An 18826-nucleotide genomic window follows, 5' to 3' on the forward strand; every position below is an offset into this window, starting at 1 on the left:
AATACTAGAAATTAAGATTTAAATCACGTTAAATTATGAGCATACATTTTGAAAAACTGCGGGCACATCCGGCAAGTTATCGATCTGATCACGTCACTTCCGGCCTTCACTCCTTTCTCCGATCCTCTATCGACTGTGTGACCCGCGTGTTTACACACTCCCAGGTCGGTTCACGTCTATGTAGTCTTTTAAGCGGTCTCAGTGTCGTGTCGTTTTTACTTTATAAAGAAGGAACAGTCCCCTGTGTCACATTAGACGTTAAGGTGCGAGGAAAAGGTAAATTATACTTGAATGCTAGCATCATTTTGAAGAGGCCTAAGATAACGTTAGCTGTTTAGCTTGGCTTGCTAACTAGCCGGCCATTTAGTTAACGTTATCAGAAGTTGTCAGAGCTTGTTAAAAAAACAAACAAGCTTCCTAGTCTCGGAGGCTAAAAGATAAAGCATGAGTCTATGTCACATCTTCTCGTTAGTGCACACTAGGAACAGTTAACTAATAAAGTTTATAGCTAACTGATTTCTCTTAGCTTTGGAGGACGTTGCGAGCTTAAGTTGGGCACAAACTTTAGCTGACCACCTCTGATTCATGAAGAACTTGAGTCGAGACTAAAAAGCGTGCAGCTAAATTTGGCCTTCTGGCAGCTGTGCATTCTTGTTAGTTTGCTTTATCAAAAGGTTAAACGACTGGGGGATTTTGGGGAGTTTTAGATTGTGCACTTCGTTGTAATTACACACACCTTAGTTTCCAGTGAACTGCTGAAATCACCCATTAGACATATTTATCTATCACTTATTCTAATTTCAAGATCAAACTATTAGTGTGCATCTGGATGAAAAAGCCCGAAACTAAATGTCACATTAGTGTTAGGATTGCTTTAGTGAAATGACTATTGGTGTTTTCAAATGTCCACCAGTTCTGTGTCAAGTGAGGGTTAGTTTTTTCCAAACAACTGAAATTTGTGAAGAAATATTAAACTTGTTGAAATGTATGTGCTATTTCTTGTGTCAGATGAAGGAGTCAATAATGAACCAGGAGAAGCTCGCCAAACTGCAGGAGCAGGTCCGCATAGGCGGCAAGGTGAGTTAGAGAACATGTTGGCAAAGGACTGAAAGAAAATGTTTTTCTGTGGGTCATGAGGTTGGTCTATGGGTTCATATATTCTATCTCAATGTTGTGCTCTCTAGGGGTCAGCCCGCCGGAAGAAGAAGGTCGTGCACAGAACAGCTACAGCAGATGACAAGAAACTGCAGTTCTCCCTTAAGAAACTTGGAGTCAACAACATCTCTGGCATTGAGGAGGTACAGCAAATCCTTTCTGAAATGCACAACTTGTAGATGGACAGGCGTTCTTCTTGACATTGATGCTGTTAGTCAGGGTTCTATATTTAATAATAAAGTAATAAATATAATGTGATACATGAAGTCACATTTGACAAAAAATAGGACTGGAAAAATCTGAATGTCAACAGATTACAACCCTTAATTGCTGTGTTTTAGTGCTGAAACAATTAGCAATGAAAAGATGGCCAAAAAAGTATGTTATGACATTTCAGTTTGTCATCTTGGTTCATTTAAAGGTATAATATGTAACATTTCTGCATTAAAATGTCCAAAAACAACTGGACCTATATATTTTGTTGAGTTTTGTACTTACCAGAGATGCTCACAAGTCTTTGAGCAAGAGTCCAAGTCAAGTCTCTTATGGTTATAATTAATGTTGTATCACCTGCTGTGTTCAATCCTGGCTGCTTATACAACTGCAAAGCTATAAGGAATTCTGTAACTGTAACCTGTTTTTCACTTACAGGCCACAACCATGTAATGTGCAATGCAATTAATGACAGCTAATTAACTACTGTGAGTCAACACACCTTGCAGACTCTCAAACTCAGTGTAACGTTAACTAAATAAAACTAACATTACATGATCAACAATTAACCTATAACCGGTTTTACTTACAGAGCACAACCAAAAAAAATGTAACTACATGTCGAGTCAACGCGGACCGTAAGCTCTGTGATTGGTCGGCTGGGTAGCCTTGCAATGCCTCCAAGCCAACAGGAAGTGCCCGTGCTTTGAAGTAACTTTTACAGCTGCTGTTTTGGCAGCTGTAACACGGTAGATCAATATATTTGACCGTCACAACCTGAGCGAAATGACTCGTTTCATTATCAGAATGTGATCCATTCGGTTGATAACATTTGAAATGGCTACACCAGCCGCACGTTTACAATTGTACCCCCATTCACGTTAGTGGAGGGCTAAACCGGAAATTAGCCCGCTCTTCCGGCAAAAGTCAACACAGTGGAACGCTGTAGCGCTACTGCCAACTAGCGTTTGGGGGGTGTAATTGCAGATTGACGCACAAGTTTAAATGGCTACATGCGTAGCGGCGTAGCTACGCATGTAGACCCTACGCAGGAGTATGAATAAAGCTTAATGCGTCTACAACTAATCACAGCTTATAAACTACTGTCAGTCAACACATACCCCAGACTCTCAAACGTGTAACTAAATAAAACTGTAAGGTTATATGATCAACAATAAACCTGTTACCTGTTTGCAGCCGACGTGAATAATTGACATGATGGCAGCCAGCAGGACATAAATGATTACGTTAATAAACCCCCTCGAGTTTGGCAAGTGAACAAACACTCATTCATCTTTACATAACAAACGACAGTCGGAGTTAACCTCTCGTAGGTCGTAGCTAATACAAGAAGCAAGCTAACGTTAGGTGGTCAATGCTGAGCTAAACAGGTTTACTTACCACAGGTAACCTATTTTGCATTCAACGCTTCTTTGATTGGGTCTTGTTGAATGAATGGCACAGTAGCTGTTTGTTGTCCGCTCTCACGTGTGGCTGCGCACAGCTAATACCTACTACGTGTTACCTAAGCAGGTTATAGGTAATGGAGGGAGGTGAATAACAGCAAGCTCATCAGACGTTTCCTAAAAATAAACATTGTTCATGAGTCCCGCACCTCAAGTCCAAGTCAAGTCTGAAGTCTTTTGAGGACAAGTCTCAAGTCGAGACTGAACTCACTGTGTGTGCGACTTAAGTCGGACTCGAGTCCCCATCTCTGGTACTTACATATCCCAAATGTTTCCAACAATGTTCAAATCCAGAAATCTATCTTTTTAATCTTTAATCAAGGTTAAGGTGCGTTTCATTTGGTTGCCTGTCCCCTTTACCCCCTCTACCCCCTCTGGTTGCTTTAATTTCCAGGGAAACGCAGGATATATCAGAGTGAGGAAGGAAGTTGGCAAACGTCACTAAATGTATCGTGAATAAAATTTTAATACATTACCTCGCCCGGGAACATGATTTTTGTATCTCAGATAGAATTTCATCAGCAATGGTGGTTGTTTACCAATGAAGACGACAACTTCCATGATCCCACGCTACTTCACTATGTTTCTTGTTATTGTTTTGATGTGAGACCCCTAGCAGCAGAAATTATATATTTATTTAAATAACAGAATATATATAAAATGCAACAGAAGTCTTTTCACCCCTTTGCTGACAGCTTATAAGGAACAAACTTTTTGTTTGTTAGTATGTTGTTGTATCATTGATTGGAAACCCGTTCTTGTCTAGGATCAGCACAAATAACATAAGTTTTTTTAATCTGTCAGTTGTTGAAAGGGGTGTTTGGCAAGGGCAAAGTCTCACCAGCTGTTTTATCATCCTTTTTGACACTGACCCCAACCTTTTCCTTTTCCCGCTTCATTTTCTTTTCTGTTTAACTGTAGGTGAATATGTTCACAAACCAGGGGACAGTGATCCACTTCAATAACCCAAAGGTTCAGGCCTCCTTGGCTGCCAACACCTTTACGATCACAGGGCACGCTGAGAACAAGCAGCTCACAGAGATGCTCCCAGGAATCCTAAACCAGCTGGGAGCCGACAGTCTTACCAGCCTCAGGAGATTAGCAGAGAACCTGCCAAAACCAGGTACCTACAACACTCCTAATTGATCTGTTTACATGTATCAGTAGTTTTGTGTGTTGTCCATCAACAATTTTCTGTTTGGTGTCCCCCCACCCCCACCCACACACACACTCATAGCTGGAGAGAACAAAGCCCCCATGGTTGCTGTTGAAGAGGAGGATGATGAGGTTCCTGGTAAGCAAATTTACACACCCAACAACAAAGATTTGCATTCATTCTGTAATGTAGCATTAAAATATATACAGAAATAGGCCAGAAAGGGCTGTTTGTGTCTTATTTCACAGAACATACATGATCTTATTTGGTCAAATACATTTAGTCTGAATGTATGCATTTATGTTTAAGAATATAAGACAAGCTTCTGTCACTGACTGAACGCATGCATTAATTCAGATGGCTCATATTTTGTTACATTCATATTTCGTAATTCAGTTTTATTTCAGTCGTATGCTTATTAAGACATTTTCTTATCTCTGTCTGTTCTGTCTTCCACCCTTCCTTCTTCTTTCTTTCCTCCTGTTTCTGCTTTCAGATCTTGTTGAAAACTTTGACGAGGCTTCAAAGAACGAAGCAAACTAATAAAGACCTGCAAACATTTCAAGGCTCCTCTTGAATCCCCGTACTTTGACACAGCAGCATTTAGTCATTGTTCATCTCTGTTATTGCTCTGTGGCTACAAAAAAAATCTCTTTTTAATTGTAACATTGACAGTTGGGCTGAAACAAGTAAACAGACTTTTTATGGCAACCGTTACCAACCCTTTTGTCTGATTTGCCTCATTCTGCAATACAGGTGAAATTATTTAATTCAGTGGAATGTGCAAACTTTTCTCATGCTGCCTCTCCTGCATTGTGATGCCTACACATCAAAAATGTATTGGTAGAATTAATCATGTAATAAAGATTACATTTCAGTTTCTCAATTTTATTTAATTTTTTTTAATGCTGCACCAATTCTTTGCAACATTGAATTAGAGTTGCATGTTTATTTTGTTGTTTTTGTTGGCGAAGGCATAATGTCTGTAAGTGGGGCCCTTGATACCAGCAGTACTGCTTTACAGACTTCACAGCCCAACACACAATTTTATATTAAGTGTGAAAAACAGAAGCTTGGTAGGAACCTTCAGATTGCAGTTACACATCAGGGACGTGCAAGAGCGAGGAGCAAGCTGCGGGAGACATTAAACAGCTAGCACCATTACGAGAATCGGACCGTGTTATCCTTAAACTGTGCATGTTGTGTACCAGTCGAAGTTTAGTTACTAATACTAAAGATGGAAAGCAACGGATTGATATAGATTATTGACAATCTAAATGTTGATTAGCGGGGCTATATGGATGCACATATCTCTAAATAACTCACGTATTCAGTCAAGACAAAGTATAAATAGTATTTTACATCTGAAAATGTATTTAAACCCTAGCTGTATATAGAAACCCTGGGGAAGCTAGTTGGAATGGAGCTGATAACATTAAGACTTTTAATTTCCTATCATGTACAGGGGTTTGACAGTAGAGTAGATGGAGCGTCAGCCAGAGTCCAGCCAGCCTACAACCACAGCTGGTCCACATCCAGTATCAGCCAGTACAAGCACAGACCCAATGGTCTTTAGCAAGTCACACAGACCCAGGTGAATTATGCCAATTCAAATATTTGTATTACTAGAAATAACTCAAAGTTGTTAAATATATTTCCATGTGTCTTTCTTCACAATTCCTGGTTTCAAACTCTTCACCTTTCAGCGAAATTCGCCCTTTTTAAACCAAAATAGGTCACCTACGTAATTCGTGCCGATCCGATGTGAAAATATTTTAAGGGGGGGTACACAAGGTTCTTCTTCGGAATATTGCTCGTCTAAGATCTTCTCTTACTTTAGCTGACGCTGAAATCTTAATCCATGCATTAATCACATCACGTCTGGATTATTGCAATGCTTTATTTCTTGGTCTTCCCAAAAAACTTATTGCAAGATTACAGTACGTTCAAAACTCAGCAGCAAGAGTTCTCACCTCCACCAGGCGTTGTGCTTCATGACCTTTACTGGCTACCCGTGGCATCACGTATCCACTTTAAGGTATTGCTTCTAACATTTAAGGCATTAAATGGTCTTGCACCCCCATATTTGTCTGATCTACTTTTCACCTACTGCCCTGCACGGTCTCTCAGATCAACTGAACTTGGTTTATTGTCCATCCCTCGTTTCCGGTTGTCTACAGTAGGTGGAAGGTCATTTAGTGTTAATGCTCCAAAATTATGGAATTCACTGCCCCTTTCACTTCGAAATATTTCATCTGTGGCTACATTCAAGACACAGTTAAAAACATATCTATTTAACATGTATTTCATTTAAATGTGACTATATGTATCCTATATGATTGTAAGTTGTGTGTTAGTGTGTAAATGTACCATGTAGCGACCTTGAGCTCTGGAAAGGCGCTACATAAATAAAACTACTACTTCTTCTTCGTCTTCACAAGGTACTGAGGTAAATGACCCAAAATGTGCAGCACTAGTCTGTAACTTAAACAACTTTTTGTCACATTTTCTTTTTGGCCAAATTTTCTGTTGTCTCCCTGTGAACATGACAAAAGAGGAGGGAAGACTGTCCACTCCGGTAAAGGTCTCTGTGATTGTCTCATGGTCTCGTTTACCGTCCACCAGGACAAATGGGTAACTTTGTGGATGAGCTAGACACACTGCTGTCTTCAATCCCAGGGCAAGTCTGTCCGTTACTTGTCCTCAGTGACATGAACATTCACACAAATCTAACTCAGCAGACTTCATGTCTCTGAGTCCCTTGATCTAAAACGGGTTCCCAGACCCACGACCCACAAAGGTGGCAAGGTGCTTGACCTCGTTCTTGTCCGAAACTGTGCCACCAAATGCCTTACAGTCACTATTCTATACACGTCTGATCACTGTTTCATTCAGTTCATGGTATGTCTACAGCCCATTGTTACAGCACCGTATGTCTCACCGTCGCAACCTAGTCACCCATTCACTTTGCTTTAGCGGTAGCTTCCGCTTTACCTCCCCTCAACAAATTTTCCTCACTCAAGATCAATGATGCATCACAATCTCTGTGCTCTACACTGAGCTCATGCCTGGATAGCCTGTGTCCTCTATCCACCAAGCCTGCTTGCCCGAATCAGTCCCAATTGTGGCTGAGTGATACTATCCGTACACTGTGCACCGTTCTCAGAGCCGCTGAAAATAAATGGAGAAATAGACCCTGCCAATTGCTCCTATGCTCCTACTCAACCAGCATCAGTGCAGCCAAAACTGTGTTCTGTAATGACAGAATTTGCAGTTCCACTGACTCAAGGAAATTATTTTCCACTTTTAAATCGCTACTAAATCCTCCTCCGTCTCCACCACCCACAAACCTGTCTGCCAATACCTTTGCCGCTTCTTTACAGGCAAAGTGGTGGCTATAACTAGCCAATTCTCTAAATCACTCAAAATCAACCGGTCTACTCCTGCTCTAGTCAGCTCCCACTTTGTGAGTACGGGACATATCTACCAAATAGCAGTCCATATACATATCTCTCTCCCTCTCCCTCCAGCAAAGGCACATAAGGCTTGACACCAAGCCCAACATGTAGCATTCCTACCACATCTTTTCCTCTGTCCTCTCAGGTCAACAGCACTTCACTCTCCTTGTTTACTTCTCTCACGGAGAGCGAGGTATCAGAACTCCTGACCCGTAGCCATCCCACTACATGCCCACTTGACCCAATTCCTACCAATATCATCAAAGCCATATCTTCTACCGTGGTGCAGACAATCACCAATGTGATAAATACCTCTGGCTTCAGGAACTTTCCCAACTGCCTTCAAAAGGGCTCGGGTTACACCCCTGCTTAAAAAGCCCTCTTTCAATCCTACTCAAGTTGAGAACTATCAGGTCCCAGAATTCCTCTCCCGGAATGACCTCCTAGATCCATATCATTCTGGTTTTAAGAGTGGCCACTGTACTGAAACGGTTATGTTTTCTGTGACAGAAGCCCTAAGATCAGCAAAAGCTAAGATCAGCCCAGTCCACAGTTCTTATTCTGCTTGACTTATCAACTGTCTTTGACACAGTCAATCACAGGATCCTGCTATCCGCACTCTTGAAAATGGGCATCTCGGGCAAAACACTCCTGTGGTTTGAATCCTACCTCTCTGGGCGTTCCTGCAATGTGTTGTGACAAAGACAACTGTCCTCCTCTCACTGCCTTTCCTCAGGGTTCCCCAAGGCTTGGTGCTAGGACCTCTTCTTTCAATTTACACCAACTCACTGGGGCTGATCATTCCATCGTATGGCTTCTCTTACCACTGCTATGCAGATGATACGCAACTCTACCTATCCTTCCCGCTAGACGAACCCACCGCCTTGGCGCAGATCACGGACTGTATCTGGTGTAAATCCCGCTTTTTTTTTCCACTCGCTCAATCACATCCCTGAAACATGAAGTGCAAGCCATAAGGAGGCTTGAGAAGACAGCATCATTGGTTCAGTTTGAAACACGTCTGTTCCATGATACAGAAGGCTGAAAAAAATCCAGTGTAGACAGACTGTTATATACAGTAGAGGTGTATACTTCAAACGCAGGCCAGTGCTGCTCTTTTGAATAAGAAAAGTACAGTGATTGCTGTGTTTTGCCTTCCCTCTTCATAATGCCACATTTTGGATGCCCAAATATTGTTGATTATAATGCTATAAATCTAAAATCTCCTCTTATGTATTCAGAGTAAGAAAAGCATTTCATCTGGCTTGGTTTCACCCATGTATGGGTCCAAAAAGGTTTTCTGTAACAGGAACACCAAGGTGAATGTTGAAACTGCTGACCGTTGACTGAAATTACCTCAGAGCTTGGCATAGTACTGCAAACTGTGTAAATATGAAAATGATTTCATTTTGAGTTATGCATATGCAAGTAATACTTTGAGCTGTCAGGGATTTTGGCTTTTTTCACATTCATTTATCAGATTTGGAGGAAAAAGGAAGTTAGGTTACTCAATGTCTGAACTTCAAGATGCACTTGGTATTGAACATGTATGATTCCAGTGCAAGAGAAATTGTTATGTGAAAAAGTAACATTGATTAAGAACTTTAATTAAAATTTGTGTATAAACGTGCTTCATTAGTTTAAGTTCATAACATTATGACTGAATCGAATCAAATTTTAAGTAGTAGTAGAACAATATATTTAATATGCTTACCACCAATCAGAGGTGGAAGAGTAAAAAAAGATTTTACTTAAGCAAAAGTACGATTACTTTGATGAACGTTTACTTAAGGACAAGTAAAATTACCAGTATAAAAATCTACTCAAGTAAAAGTAAAAAGTAGCTTGTTTAAAATGTACTCAAAAGTTACTTTTTTAACCTCCTAAAATAACTTATTTATATTTATTTTATACCTTCTTTATATGTATTACACTTATTTAATGAAATTGCACTCTTTTTTGCCAATAGTGAAAAACAATGTAAATCCTCTGTATTGCGCCTTTCTAGTCTTCCGACCACTCAAAGCGCTGTTACACTACATCCCATTCACCCATTCATACACCAAGCATAAGTGCTTAAACAGAACTACCATTCACACACATTCATACACCAATGGAACAGCCATTGGGGGCAATTCAGGGTTCAGTGTCTTGCCCAAGGACACTTTAACATGGAGCCTGAAGGAGCCGGGAATTGAACCACTCTACCTCCTGAGCTACAGCCAACCCATTGATATTTTATGTTATAATGAGAAGTTTGAGAATGTTTTCGCTTCATTAAGAACCTGTGGCGGGACAGATTAGACTCTGGTGGGGCCACACTGGACTGGGAAACAGGAAACACTGGACTGTGTATGAAGTCATATCCCTATTTACATTCAAACAGGTGGTAATTTTAATTAGATATTATTAAGTGTTAGTGTAATAAATAACTAGTTACCAGCAAGTTGCTAATGCCAACCAACATTGACATGCACCAATGTCTTTTTTACTTACCAAACTATGAAACTTATTTTTAACCACCATGGAAGTAGACGTCCTCAACTACATTTGTTCAAGGGCATACATTTTTCTAAGCAGAAACTGTGGAACTGGACTTTCAAAAACATTTGTAATTGCCACATTACTGTTTAATGTTTTCAACTTTAGCACAATTAATGTTTTTAGTATCTTAAATTTGACCAGACTCCTAAACACATGGTAGGCCTAAATCCCTAATGATAAATCTACATAGGCCTACTTAACTAGAAAATGCTCTCAGCCCGCAGCCAAGGAGTTCACTGAGGAGTGATGGTTAAAATCTGTCATTATAAATGTAACTCTGATTGGCATGATATTGGTATTAATCAACCAATTTTGACGCTATTATGCAGCTGCCCGTTACACTCTTTTCATACCACAGGACACAGACGTTTGGGGCAGCTAAACAAACTATTTTCAGGCAGTTATTGGTATTTTCCATCATTATGTGAGCAGTCATGATCTGACTTTATGCTGAACACAACATCTGCGAACAGTGAAAGTGACAGGAGTTGGTTACCTGGCTGAGAAGTGGAGGTGTGCAGCCTGTCGCATGCTGCTCTTTATCTAACAGCTCACTGTGTCTTCTCCTGACTGTAGCATTACTGAAATATTTTATCCTGGTAATTTAAACAAAACATACTTAAGTAAAAGTAAAATTACAGATTTAAAAAACTACTTTAAAAAGTACAAGTAGACTACACAAAAAAACTAGGCCTACTCAATTAACGTGAGTAGGCTACTTGTAATTCGTTACTTTCCTCCTCTGCGACTGCCACCAATACATAGTTAAATGTAAATGCTCCGTATTTGTATAGCGCCTTTCTAGTCTTTTCGATCCACTCAAAGCTCTTTTACACTACATCTGAATTCACCATTCACACACATTCATACACTGGCGGAACAGCCGCCAGGGGCAATTCGGGGTTCAGTATCTTGCCCAAGTATCTTGCCCAAGGATGTGTGGCTGGGGTTAGGGTTTTAGGGTTGGTTTTTGGACGTGAACATTTCAAATAACTGGACCTTTTTGTAGCTACAGATTATTGTCAATAACGTCACTGTAGTTCTAAAATATATAAATAAGTATAGGCAGGGAGAAAGCGAGTAGACCTACATCAAAAGATCTATGCTATTGCGAAATGCTATTTTGGCTTTTAAGGAAATGAAACCAAAACTGACTATTTCTGTTTCAATGATGAAACAGGCTTCGCAGAATTTTAGTTCAGCAGTGGCGTAATATGCATGTCATACTGAAGATGGTAAATATCATCACATATGCAGTTTAATGTACTTGGCAACCAAACTGTAAGAGGACTAAAGAGAATTTTAACACCACACAGCCCTCCAGCAAACATGAATTGCAAATCTTTGTTTACTATGGAAATACTCCACAAACATTTGAACACACGACTCTGGATCTGATGATTTACGTAGTGTGAGGATAAACATTTTTTCATTGCTGACATTTGGCAGAAAAAAATGGATTACCTCATACATGACTAAAGGCAGGGAAAGTCCTGGTGTCTCACCCTCTCGCCTTTCCTGTGTGAAGGTGTTTGTAGGTGTGTGTGTGTCTGTCTGTGTGTGCGTGCGCGCCATATGATGGGGAAAAACCTCTGATAGGAGTACATTTTTATTGGTTTTCTCTTTGGCCCAAATAATTCTAGAAATTAGATTTAGGATCAGAAAAATATTATCATTAATGCGACACAGGCATAGACTTTTTATTGTAAATATATTTTATACACTATCTTTCTTGTAGGGCTGCTGATTGTTTGGTCTATAAAGTATAAAGAAATAGTGATAAATACCCAGGTTGACATGTTCAAATGGCTTGTTTTGTGTGACCAACAATCCAAAACCCCCAAGTCTTCAAATTTACTTTTATTGTAGAAAAAAAACTGTAAATATTCATATTTGAGAAGCAACAATCAGTGATTTTCTTTTAGCATTTTGGACAAAAAATTACTCATTGACTTGAAATGATTAATTGATCAAAATATTTGCAGATCAATGCTGTCAAGTCGTTCCCACTAGACTATTGTAGAAGAATCTATCATCTTAAGATGAGAAATTCCATTACTGTTCTATATGTTCTGTTCCCACAGGTATGATATTTGTTTTCTTTTAATTTTGTTTAGTTCTCATAAAGACTGAAGATCACGTGCGCGCGCGTGCGCGTGGTGGCGCGTGGTGCGGTGCGTGTGTGCGTGGTGTGTGTGTGTGTGTGGGATTCCAGGTTTGTACTTCAGATACAGTATATCTCAGTTGCTGTAGAGTTCAGCATAAAGGCTAAGGGCAACCCCCCACCCCACTGAACACCCACACTTAACACTTCTTATCTCCGTCCCTTATGCGAAATTCACAGTTTATCTGTTAACAAAATTTGAATTGCAAAACAGTAGAGGAAATATGCTGCCCGCCATCTGTGTCAATAGGCTCTTATCAGTTTACTAGATCAGTTTCTGTCTCACCAAGTTGTCATGATGATGATGTGTGCGATGATATAAAAACGATGGTCAGTTGGTAGCTGGAGCATACAGTCATCAGGATTACCAAGAACTTCTGCTCTTAATTTTTTTTATAGCATCACTTCAGTGTTCATCTAAATGGTAAGAAATAACTACCGGGGGTCAATGCAGTGAATTAGATGCGTAAAAGGGAAGTTAATGGCCAACATTGCTATGCTGGTTTTATGATATAACACATTTTCTCAACTGAAAGAATTCAGCCAGTTGAAATGTCTCATGAACAGATGTGTTATTTTGGTTCTCAATTAAAGAAGAAATTAACAATAATCACTAGCAAATCAAGGGATAATTACTTATGTTTTAATGCAAGTAATGATAATGTTTTGATCTTCTGCTGTCTCAGAAGCCTGTGTCACTGTGGATACTTGGGCTTCTGTGCACCAGCCTCACGGGAGCACATGAGCTCAAGGACTTTCCAGAAAATTGTAAGTCTTATTTATGCTCTGCATATTTATTCATTTTTCCATATCTTGAATGGTTAGGAAACTGTTCATCTTGACATGATAATATATGTGTTTTGTACATGTTGTATGTTTGTGAGTGTGTGTGGGGGTGTTTACATTTTGGTTTGTATCTACTTCTGTGTAGTTGTGGAGGCAAAAAAGAGTGATGCAAGTGTCACACTGACCTGCGATACAAAGACCAACGAACCTGTCACATGGAAGTTTGACGGGGTCATGATGGAGGATGTCTTTTTTGAGGACAATGTCCAGCAGCACAATCAAAGTCTGACTGTGTCAGAATTACAGCCACCCATGTTGGGAAAATACAGCTGCTGGAGAGGAGGAGAGATGTTATCATCAACATATCTACTGCTGGAGGCTAACGACGAAGAGTTAGGTGAGTCAGGTGAGATACTCTAGTTTAATTTTTCATTTATATAGGCTACTGTACATGACAGGAATCTCAAAAATAAAGGAACAGCTCCAAAGTAAGCACTGACAGTAATTCTCTGCATATCGTACTGGGTGGAATATTTCTCTTTCTAGAGAATGACAGTGAAAGTTAAAACATATTAAACTATTCTGTGATGCACTTCCAACATAAATGTATCACATTTTGTGATATTTTCATGTATTGTTTTATTATCCAAACATTTTCCATTAAACTTTTCACTCACATTGTGTATCTTTATAGATTCTTTTTTCAGTTGTCGGGCAAAGTCGTATCACTGTAACTTCAGCTGCAAGTGGACCCAAAGAAAATACACAGCAGTGCGCATTGGACTGGGCCAAGACTGGTAAAGAAAAATACAAGACAAATGACATAACAGAGGCTAAAAGTACTACATATAGTGTATGAACATAGACCAACAAGTCTGTTACATATGTCACAAAGTGACATATCAGTGTTTTATTGCTTGTCTTTGTAGCAGTGAAGGTAGGAAGTCGTGTCACTGGGTCAGCAGCAGTGAGCAGCTACCGGGTGGGGGATTCCAGTTTGAGCTGCCCCACTCCCTCTCACCCTACGCTGAGGAAAGCAGCATGCTCGAACTCACTGCTGAGGCCATCACTAATTTCCGCATCCTCAGGAGAACCAAGAGATTTTATCTCAGAGACATTGGTAAGCTGCTTGAAACTGAGCTACATTAAAGGCATTCAACAGAAGATTATCAAGATTAAAGCGTAAAGAGCATCTTTTTCAAAAATCACCAACAAAGCTGTTTATAAAGTACAAAATTAAATATCAGGATATTATTCAGTTATCAGGAAATTAGAAGGATATTTGGTCCCAATGGTATATTGTAAAGTCACTTTCTGATGAAGTAAACTAGACTCTTCAACAGATTATCAAACTACATAAAAGTTCTTGTAAAATGAAATTATTTTCAAATGTTTAAATAGTTTCAAAAACATTCAAATTCAAGCACTAAAAAGAAAAGAATGCAATTGTTAGCAGTTGTGTCATTGCTCATCAGTAAATAAATGTTATTTTATTAGTCAAATATTTGCTCATTTATATACTTTGATGATTCCATACTGATACACTTTGGCCCTCGTTTTTATTTTGTTCTGTCCAGTTCAACCCGATAGTCCCCGAATTGTGAAGTGTCAGGAGGTGGAGCAGGACCTGAATGTGACCATTGATCCACCGTCCAGCTGGTCAACTCCTCACAGCTTCTTCTCTCTGGAGCATGAGATTGAATACGTGTTTAAAGATGATGGCATGGTACACTCAAACTTGCACTCAAACTAAATCTGGTGATTTCTCCATGTATGTTATTCTCTCCATTGCATTTTTTTGTTCTTATTGTGTGACCTATCTGCCTTTAGACCGGACGTTCTTTATCTCTTCTGATACCGAAGAGAATCAGCAAGCTGAGGGTTCGCTCCAGAGACTCGCTGGTGTTCTCAGCCTGGAGCCAGTGGACTCCCTGGAAAAATGTAACTTACTAAGATTATTTGAACCTAACATTGTTTCCTCCTGCTCTTTCGTTTTTCTTACATGTCTACAATGTCGTCTCAACTACTGTTTTTTACACTATGTGTTTCTGGCTGTCTCCCTCTTGTGGCAAAGAGATAACACAGCACTCACCAGAAAGTCATTACAGCACACTTTTACACATTTTTATTTTCACTGTACTCAAAGTATTTATTTGTCTATTTATTTTAAATTGTAGACTACACACAAAAAGTAAAGCAAACACCTTTACAGACATACTGTGAAATGTGTAAAAATTGTAAACAAACTTACAAAAGCACTGCTGCTTCCTAATTTGGAGTTTGGTAACCACCAGAGGTCCTTTTGAATGGTGGCCTGTAGGACATGTAGACACTAGACATTGGTCACTATTACCTCCAAACTAACAATATGTCTGTGATTCAATATGAAATTGTGTCTACCAGCAAAAAATGTCCAATGGGGTTTCCCAGGACAAAATCTTATAAAATTGGTCTCTGCAGAAAAAAAATGACCGAAACATATATAATTAACATTAATCAGAGGTTAAAATTGCATTTCAGCTGAAGGATGTCCAGTTCAATCTGCACTTTAGACAGACTTTCACACAGTATGTTTCTTGTCCTGTTATTTTTGTACATGTGTGTTGGCGTTTCTGTGTATTTTGGTGGTTTGGCGCTGTGACCCATAAAAAGGCTATTAAAAGAGCTTTGTGCTTCCTTCCTTATGTATGTTCCTTCTTTATTCATGTGTTGCTCATGTCTTGTGTTCTTGTAAAGTTACTGACTAGAGAAATAGAAATCCCCTTTTAATGTACATGGGGGGTGGACAATTGACTAGAAACACCAGTCACTCAGGGTGTATACTACATGTTCCTGAAAGTCAAAGTCAAAGCAGCAGCATTCAAGCTCACATGTTTGAAACTAATAATGTTTTTAAAAAGGAAACACTATTACACGCTAAAATGAGATTTATAGAAACAAAATGATATGCCAATACTTTTAGTTACTAATCATTATTATGTTGGTCATAATACTCAGTAATGTCTTATTTTATCATGATGACTACTTATTGTTTTAATTCAAACCTAATTAATTTATTGCTAAGCATGTTACTCTTTATTGAAGACTAGAAGCTATTTATATATTTTCTTAGTTGTTAATGAATGAGCAGTAGTGGTTTAGTGGTTTTAGTAGTGGTCAAACAATAAAGACCCTCTAAGGTACCAACTATAGCTAGCAAAGAGTCAAATGTAGCAACGGTTTATCATAGCAACATTTGGTTCAGATTGTCCAAAACCTAAAACCAATGTATTTGCTGACAACTCATTAACAGGGAAAAATCTTTTCATGAGAGCCCGACCTCACATAGAGACACCTGAAGCAGAACTTATTTACTTAGTACAGAAAGTGACCAAACAGTAACTCTTACGTATTATAAAATGAGACATTCTTGATATAGATAGACAGAACTTCCAAAGACAAATTGAATTTTACACATTCACATATAAGTTTGCTTTTTCAATTTTCTTGTTATTTCAGACCCTAATCTGTCATTAACTCATTGCAGGTGAGAACAGGGAAAAGGAACCAATATAAATGCAGAAACTCAGCAAAACCTTGCTGTCCGGCGTTGCCATCTTGGTCCTTGAACATCTGCAAGAAGAGATGGAAGAAAAAAAGGATCAAAGATCCTAACAGGAGCCAGACATCTTAAAAAGATGTTAAATAAAAACTTGCACTGCAATTGGTGGTGGGAATTTTATTTCTAAACAGAGAAACGATTGTAGTTGAGTTTTGTATTTGTATGAAAATCTCACAAGAGGTTAGAAATGCAAGCCATTTTCAAACATGGCTTCCCATCCCTTGTACGTATCCTATATTACTTTTTTCTTATCCTATTGTCAATTTTAAATGTATGTTTCTTGGCCTGCAGTACTTGCTCTATATTTATCTTTCTTTATATGTCCATTATTACGCACCAAAACACCAAAAGCAAATTCCATGTATGTGTAAACACGTCGCAATAAATCTGATTGTGATGCTGATTCTTCTGTGCAATATACTGATACTTGATGTCTCCGTTAATATTAGGCCTACACATAAGTGTAAAAAACCCACATAGGCCTATTGCATTTACATGGCACCTTGATAACTAACAAACTACTGAGTCAACAACAACTTACACACACACACACATATATATACACATACATACATACAACACACACACACACACACACACACACATATATAATTTAAAAATAACAATTTCCTGGAAATTGATTTGGGACAATATATGCAACACTAAAGCACAACATCCACTGTCCAGATCCATAAGGTGGGCCTTGCAATGCTTATTGCCCAATTTAGACACCCCATTGTGAACAGGGTTTAAGACATTCTGTGTTATATTATTGTAATGTTGCATACTGTATCTCAAATCTTTTTCACTTTTCACAGTTTCAGATTCCTGTTATTATGCATGGTGTGTTGGGGTATGTGGGGTACATGGGGTGGTTGATGGCGCAATGGATAAGACACATGCCTTTGGTGTGGGAGACCTGTGTTTGATTTCCTCTGTGACCCATCCACCATTGTGTCCCTGAGCAAGACACATTTAGCAATTATGAATAAAAGCGTCCGCTAAATAAGCTGAATGGTGTGGTGGTGATAGCCTAAATATGACCCCCAGAAGCTAGTTAGCCTAGCAGAAATACTAGAAACAGGCATTGAACTTCTCATCCAATTCTGGGCAAGAAAGCAAATCAGAACACCTCCCAAAACACCTGTGTTTTCCTACTCAAGTCAAAATGTCTACTGTGAAAGGGGCCTATTAATCTGTTTAATCAATTTATCCCACAACAAATCTGCCAGGTACTCCGGATAATAGGTGTCAACAGTGTCTATAATGGGGTCAAACAGAAATATTGTCAACTGGAAAAGTAACATGTTTTTTTTTCGATTAAAGAACAGCGGACCAAGATCCACCAGCCAGATCAACATGGACCAGGCACCATGGCCTGTGCAGTGATTGCTCAGGGGAGAGGAAAAAGTGCTGGGATAGGAGCCATACTGGCCCAGCTGGGAGTTAAGGCTGCTCCTATAGGTCCGCTCTGGACAAAATGGGACTCATGTTGGCTAAGCAATGGAAATCAGAGCTGTGTGCCAATATCTTTACAGAGACCTGCCCCTTCAACATCCCGGATCAAGCTGTCAGCACAAGACTGGGCAAGATGATGGTTGGTGCTTGTTACGGCAGAAAATTGTGTCCTCTTACATTTAATCTTTTATGTATGATCTTTTAATGATCTGCCTCTGGTAGCCGTCCCCCGGCATCTCCTGTGCAGCCAGGAAGGGGTGGCTGGGTGACTGTCCGAAGGAGGAATAGTCGTAAGCATTCATGAGAATGTCATGAGAATGACAGCTTTAGTACTGCGTTTATCTCTCTGTTAGATTCCATTGGCTTCTCAGAGTGTTCATGAACCGACTCACTGTTTTAACCACACCCTCAACCTTGTTTTGGTGTATGGTATTGAAATTGAACATTTAGTGGTGTTCCCACAGAATCCCTCTTTGTCCGACCACTGTTTGATAACTTTTGAGTTTGTATTGCTGAACTACACGCCATTGGGCAAACATTTCTATACAAGATGTCTGTCTGATAGTGCTGTAGCTAAATTTAAGGATGCGATTCCATCAGCTCTAAATTCATTATTAAGTCACAAAGTAACAGAGGACTCCTATGCTAATTTCAGTCCCTCCCAAATCGATCATCTTGTTGATAGTGCTGCAGGCTCGCTGCGAATGACACTCGACTCTGTAGCCCCTCTAAAAAAGAAAATAATAAAACAAAGACGGTTAGCTCCATGGTATAATACTGAAACTCGCAAATTAAAGCAAATATCGCGGAAACTTGAGAGGAATT

At 39.4% G+C, this 18826-nt stretch overlaps 2 protein-coding genes and 1 long non-coding RNA gene across 6 annotated transcripts; 2 read left to right on the top strand and 1 right to left on the bottom strand.

Moving 5' to 3' along the window:
- The first annotated feature begins 20 nt into the window (after positions 1-20).
- Positions 21-4876, top strand: LOC123960007 (transcription factor BTF3-like). 2 transcript variants are annotated; one of them, XM_046034450.1, is made up of 6 exons: positions 21-164; positions 1009-1077; positions 1185-1298; positions 3756-3957; positions 4072-4128; positions 4487-4876. In XM_046034450.1, exons 1-6 carry the CDS (start codon positions 36-38, stop codon positions 4531-4533), a joined length of 618 nt encoding a protein of 205 aa, XP_045890406.1. In that variant the 5' UTR covers positions 21-35; the 3' UTR covers positions 4534-4876. The 2 variants fall into 2 exon arrangements, with proteins under 2 accessions (XP_045890406.1, XP_045890407.1); XM_046034451.1 differs by having other exon boundaries at positions 137-276.
- Positions 4877-12197: 7321 nt separating this feature from the next.
- On the top strand, positions 12198-16645 carry si:dkey-88e18.2 (interleukin-12 subunit beta). 3 transcript variants are annotated; one of them, XM_046034453.1, is made up of 8 exons: positions 12198-12580; positions 12846-12924; positions 13088-13348; positions 13637-13739; positions 13872-14062; positions 14520-14668; positions 14773-14883; positions 16469-16645. In XM_046034453.1, exons 1-8 carry the CDS (start codon positions 12578-12580, stop codon positions 16613-16615), a joined length of 1044 nt encoding a protein of 347 aa, XP_045890409.1. In that variant the 5' UTR covers positions 12198-12577; the 3' UTR covers positions 16616-16645. The 3 variants fall into 3 exon arrangements, with proteins under 3 accessions (XP_045890409.1, XP_045890408.1, XP_045890410.1); XM_046034452.1 differs by having other exon boundaries at positions 12199-12580; positions 12843-12924; XM_046034454.1 differs by having other exon boundaries at positions 12199-12580; positions 12843-12924; positions 13088-13339.
- Positions 13565-16594, bottom strand: LOC123960009. Its single transcript, XR_006822422.1, has 2 exons — positions 15194-16594; positions 13565-14873 (listed from the first exon to the last, which is right to left on the bottom strand). It is a non-coding gene; the product is annotated as an uncharacterized LOC123960009 (long non-coding RNA).
- Positions 16646-18826: the final 2181 nt, after the last annotated feature.

The sequence above is a fragment of the Micropterus dolomieu genome, linkage group LG21, assembly GCF_021292245.1.
Source record: "Micropterus dolomieu isolate WLL.071019.BEF.003 ecotype Adirondacks linkage group LG21, ASM2129224v1, whole genome shotgun sequence".
NCBI lineage: Eukaryota > Metazoa > Chordata > Actinopteri > Centrarchiformes > Centrarchidae > Micropterus > Micropterus dolomieu.

Bases quoted from the DNA above. Each gene is read 5' to 3' on its own strand.
- si:dkey-88e18.2 (XM_046034452.1), top strand. The intron at 14,063-14,519 runs GTAAGCTGCTTG...TGTTCTGTCCAG, and splicing joins ATTTTATCTCAGAGACATTG to TTCAACCCGATAGTCCCCGA. The intron at 14,884-16,468 runs GTAACTTACTAA...AACTCATTGCAG, and splicing joins AGTGGACTCCCTGGAAAAAT to GTGAGAACAGGGAAAAGGAA.
- LOC123960007 (XM_046034450.1), top strand. From the start codon at position 36: ATGAGCATACATTTTGAAAAACTGCGGGCACATCCGGCAAGTTATCGA. The intron at 1,078-1,184 runs GTGAGTTAGAGA...TGTGCTCTCTAG, and splicing joins AGGTCCGCATAGGCGGCAAG to GGGTCAGCCCGCCGGAAGAA. The intron at 4,129-4,486 runs GTAAGCAAATTT...TTCTGCTTTCAG, and splicing joins GGAGGATGATGAGGTTCCTG to ATCTTGTTGAAAACTTTGAC.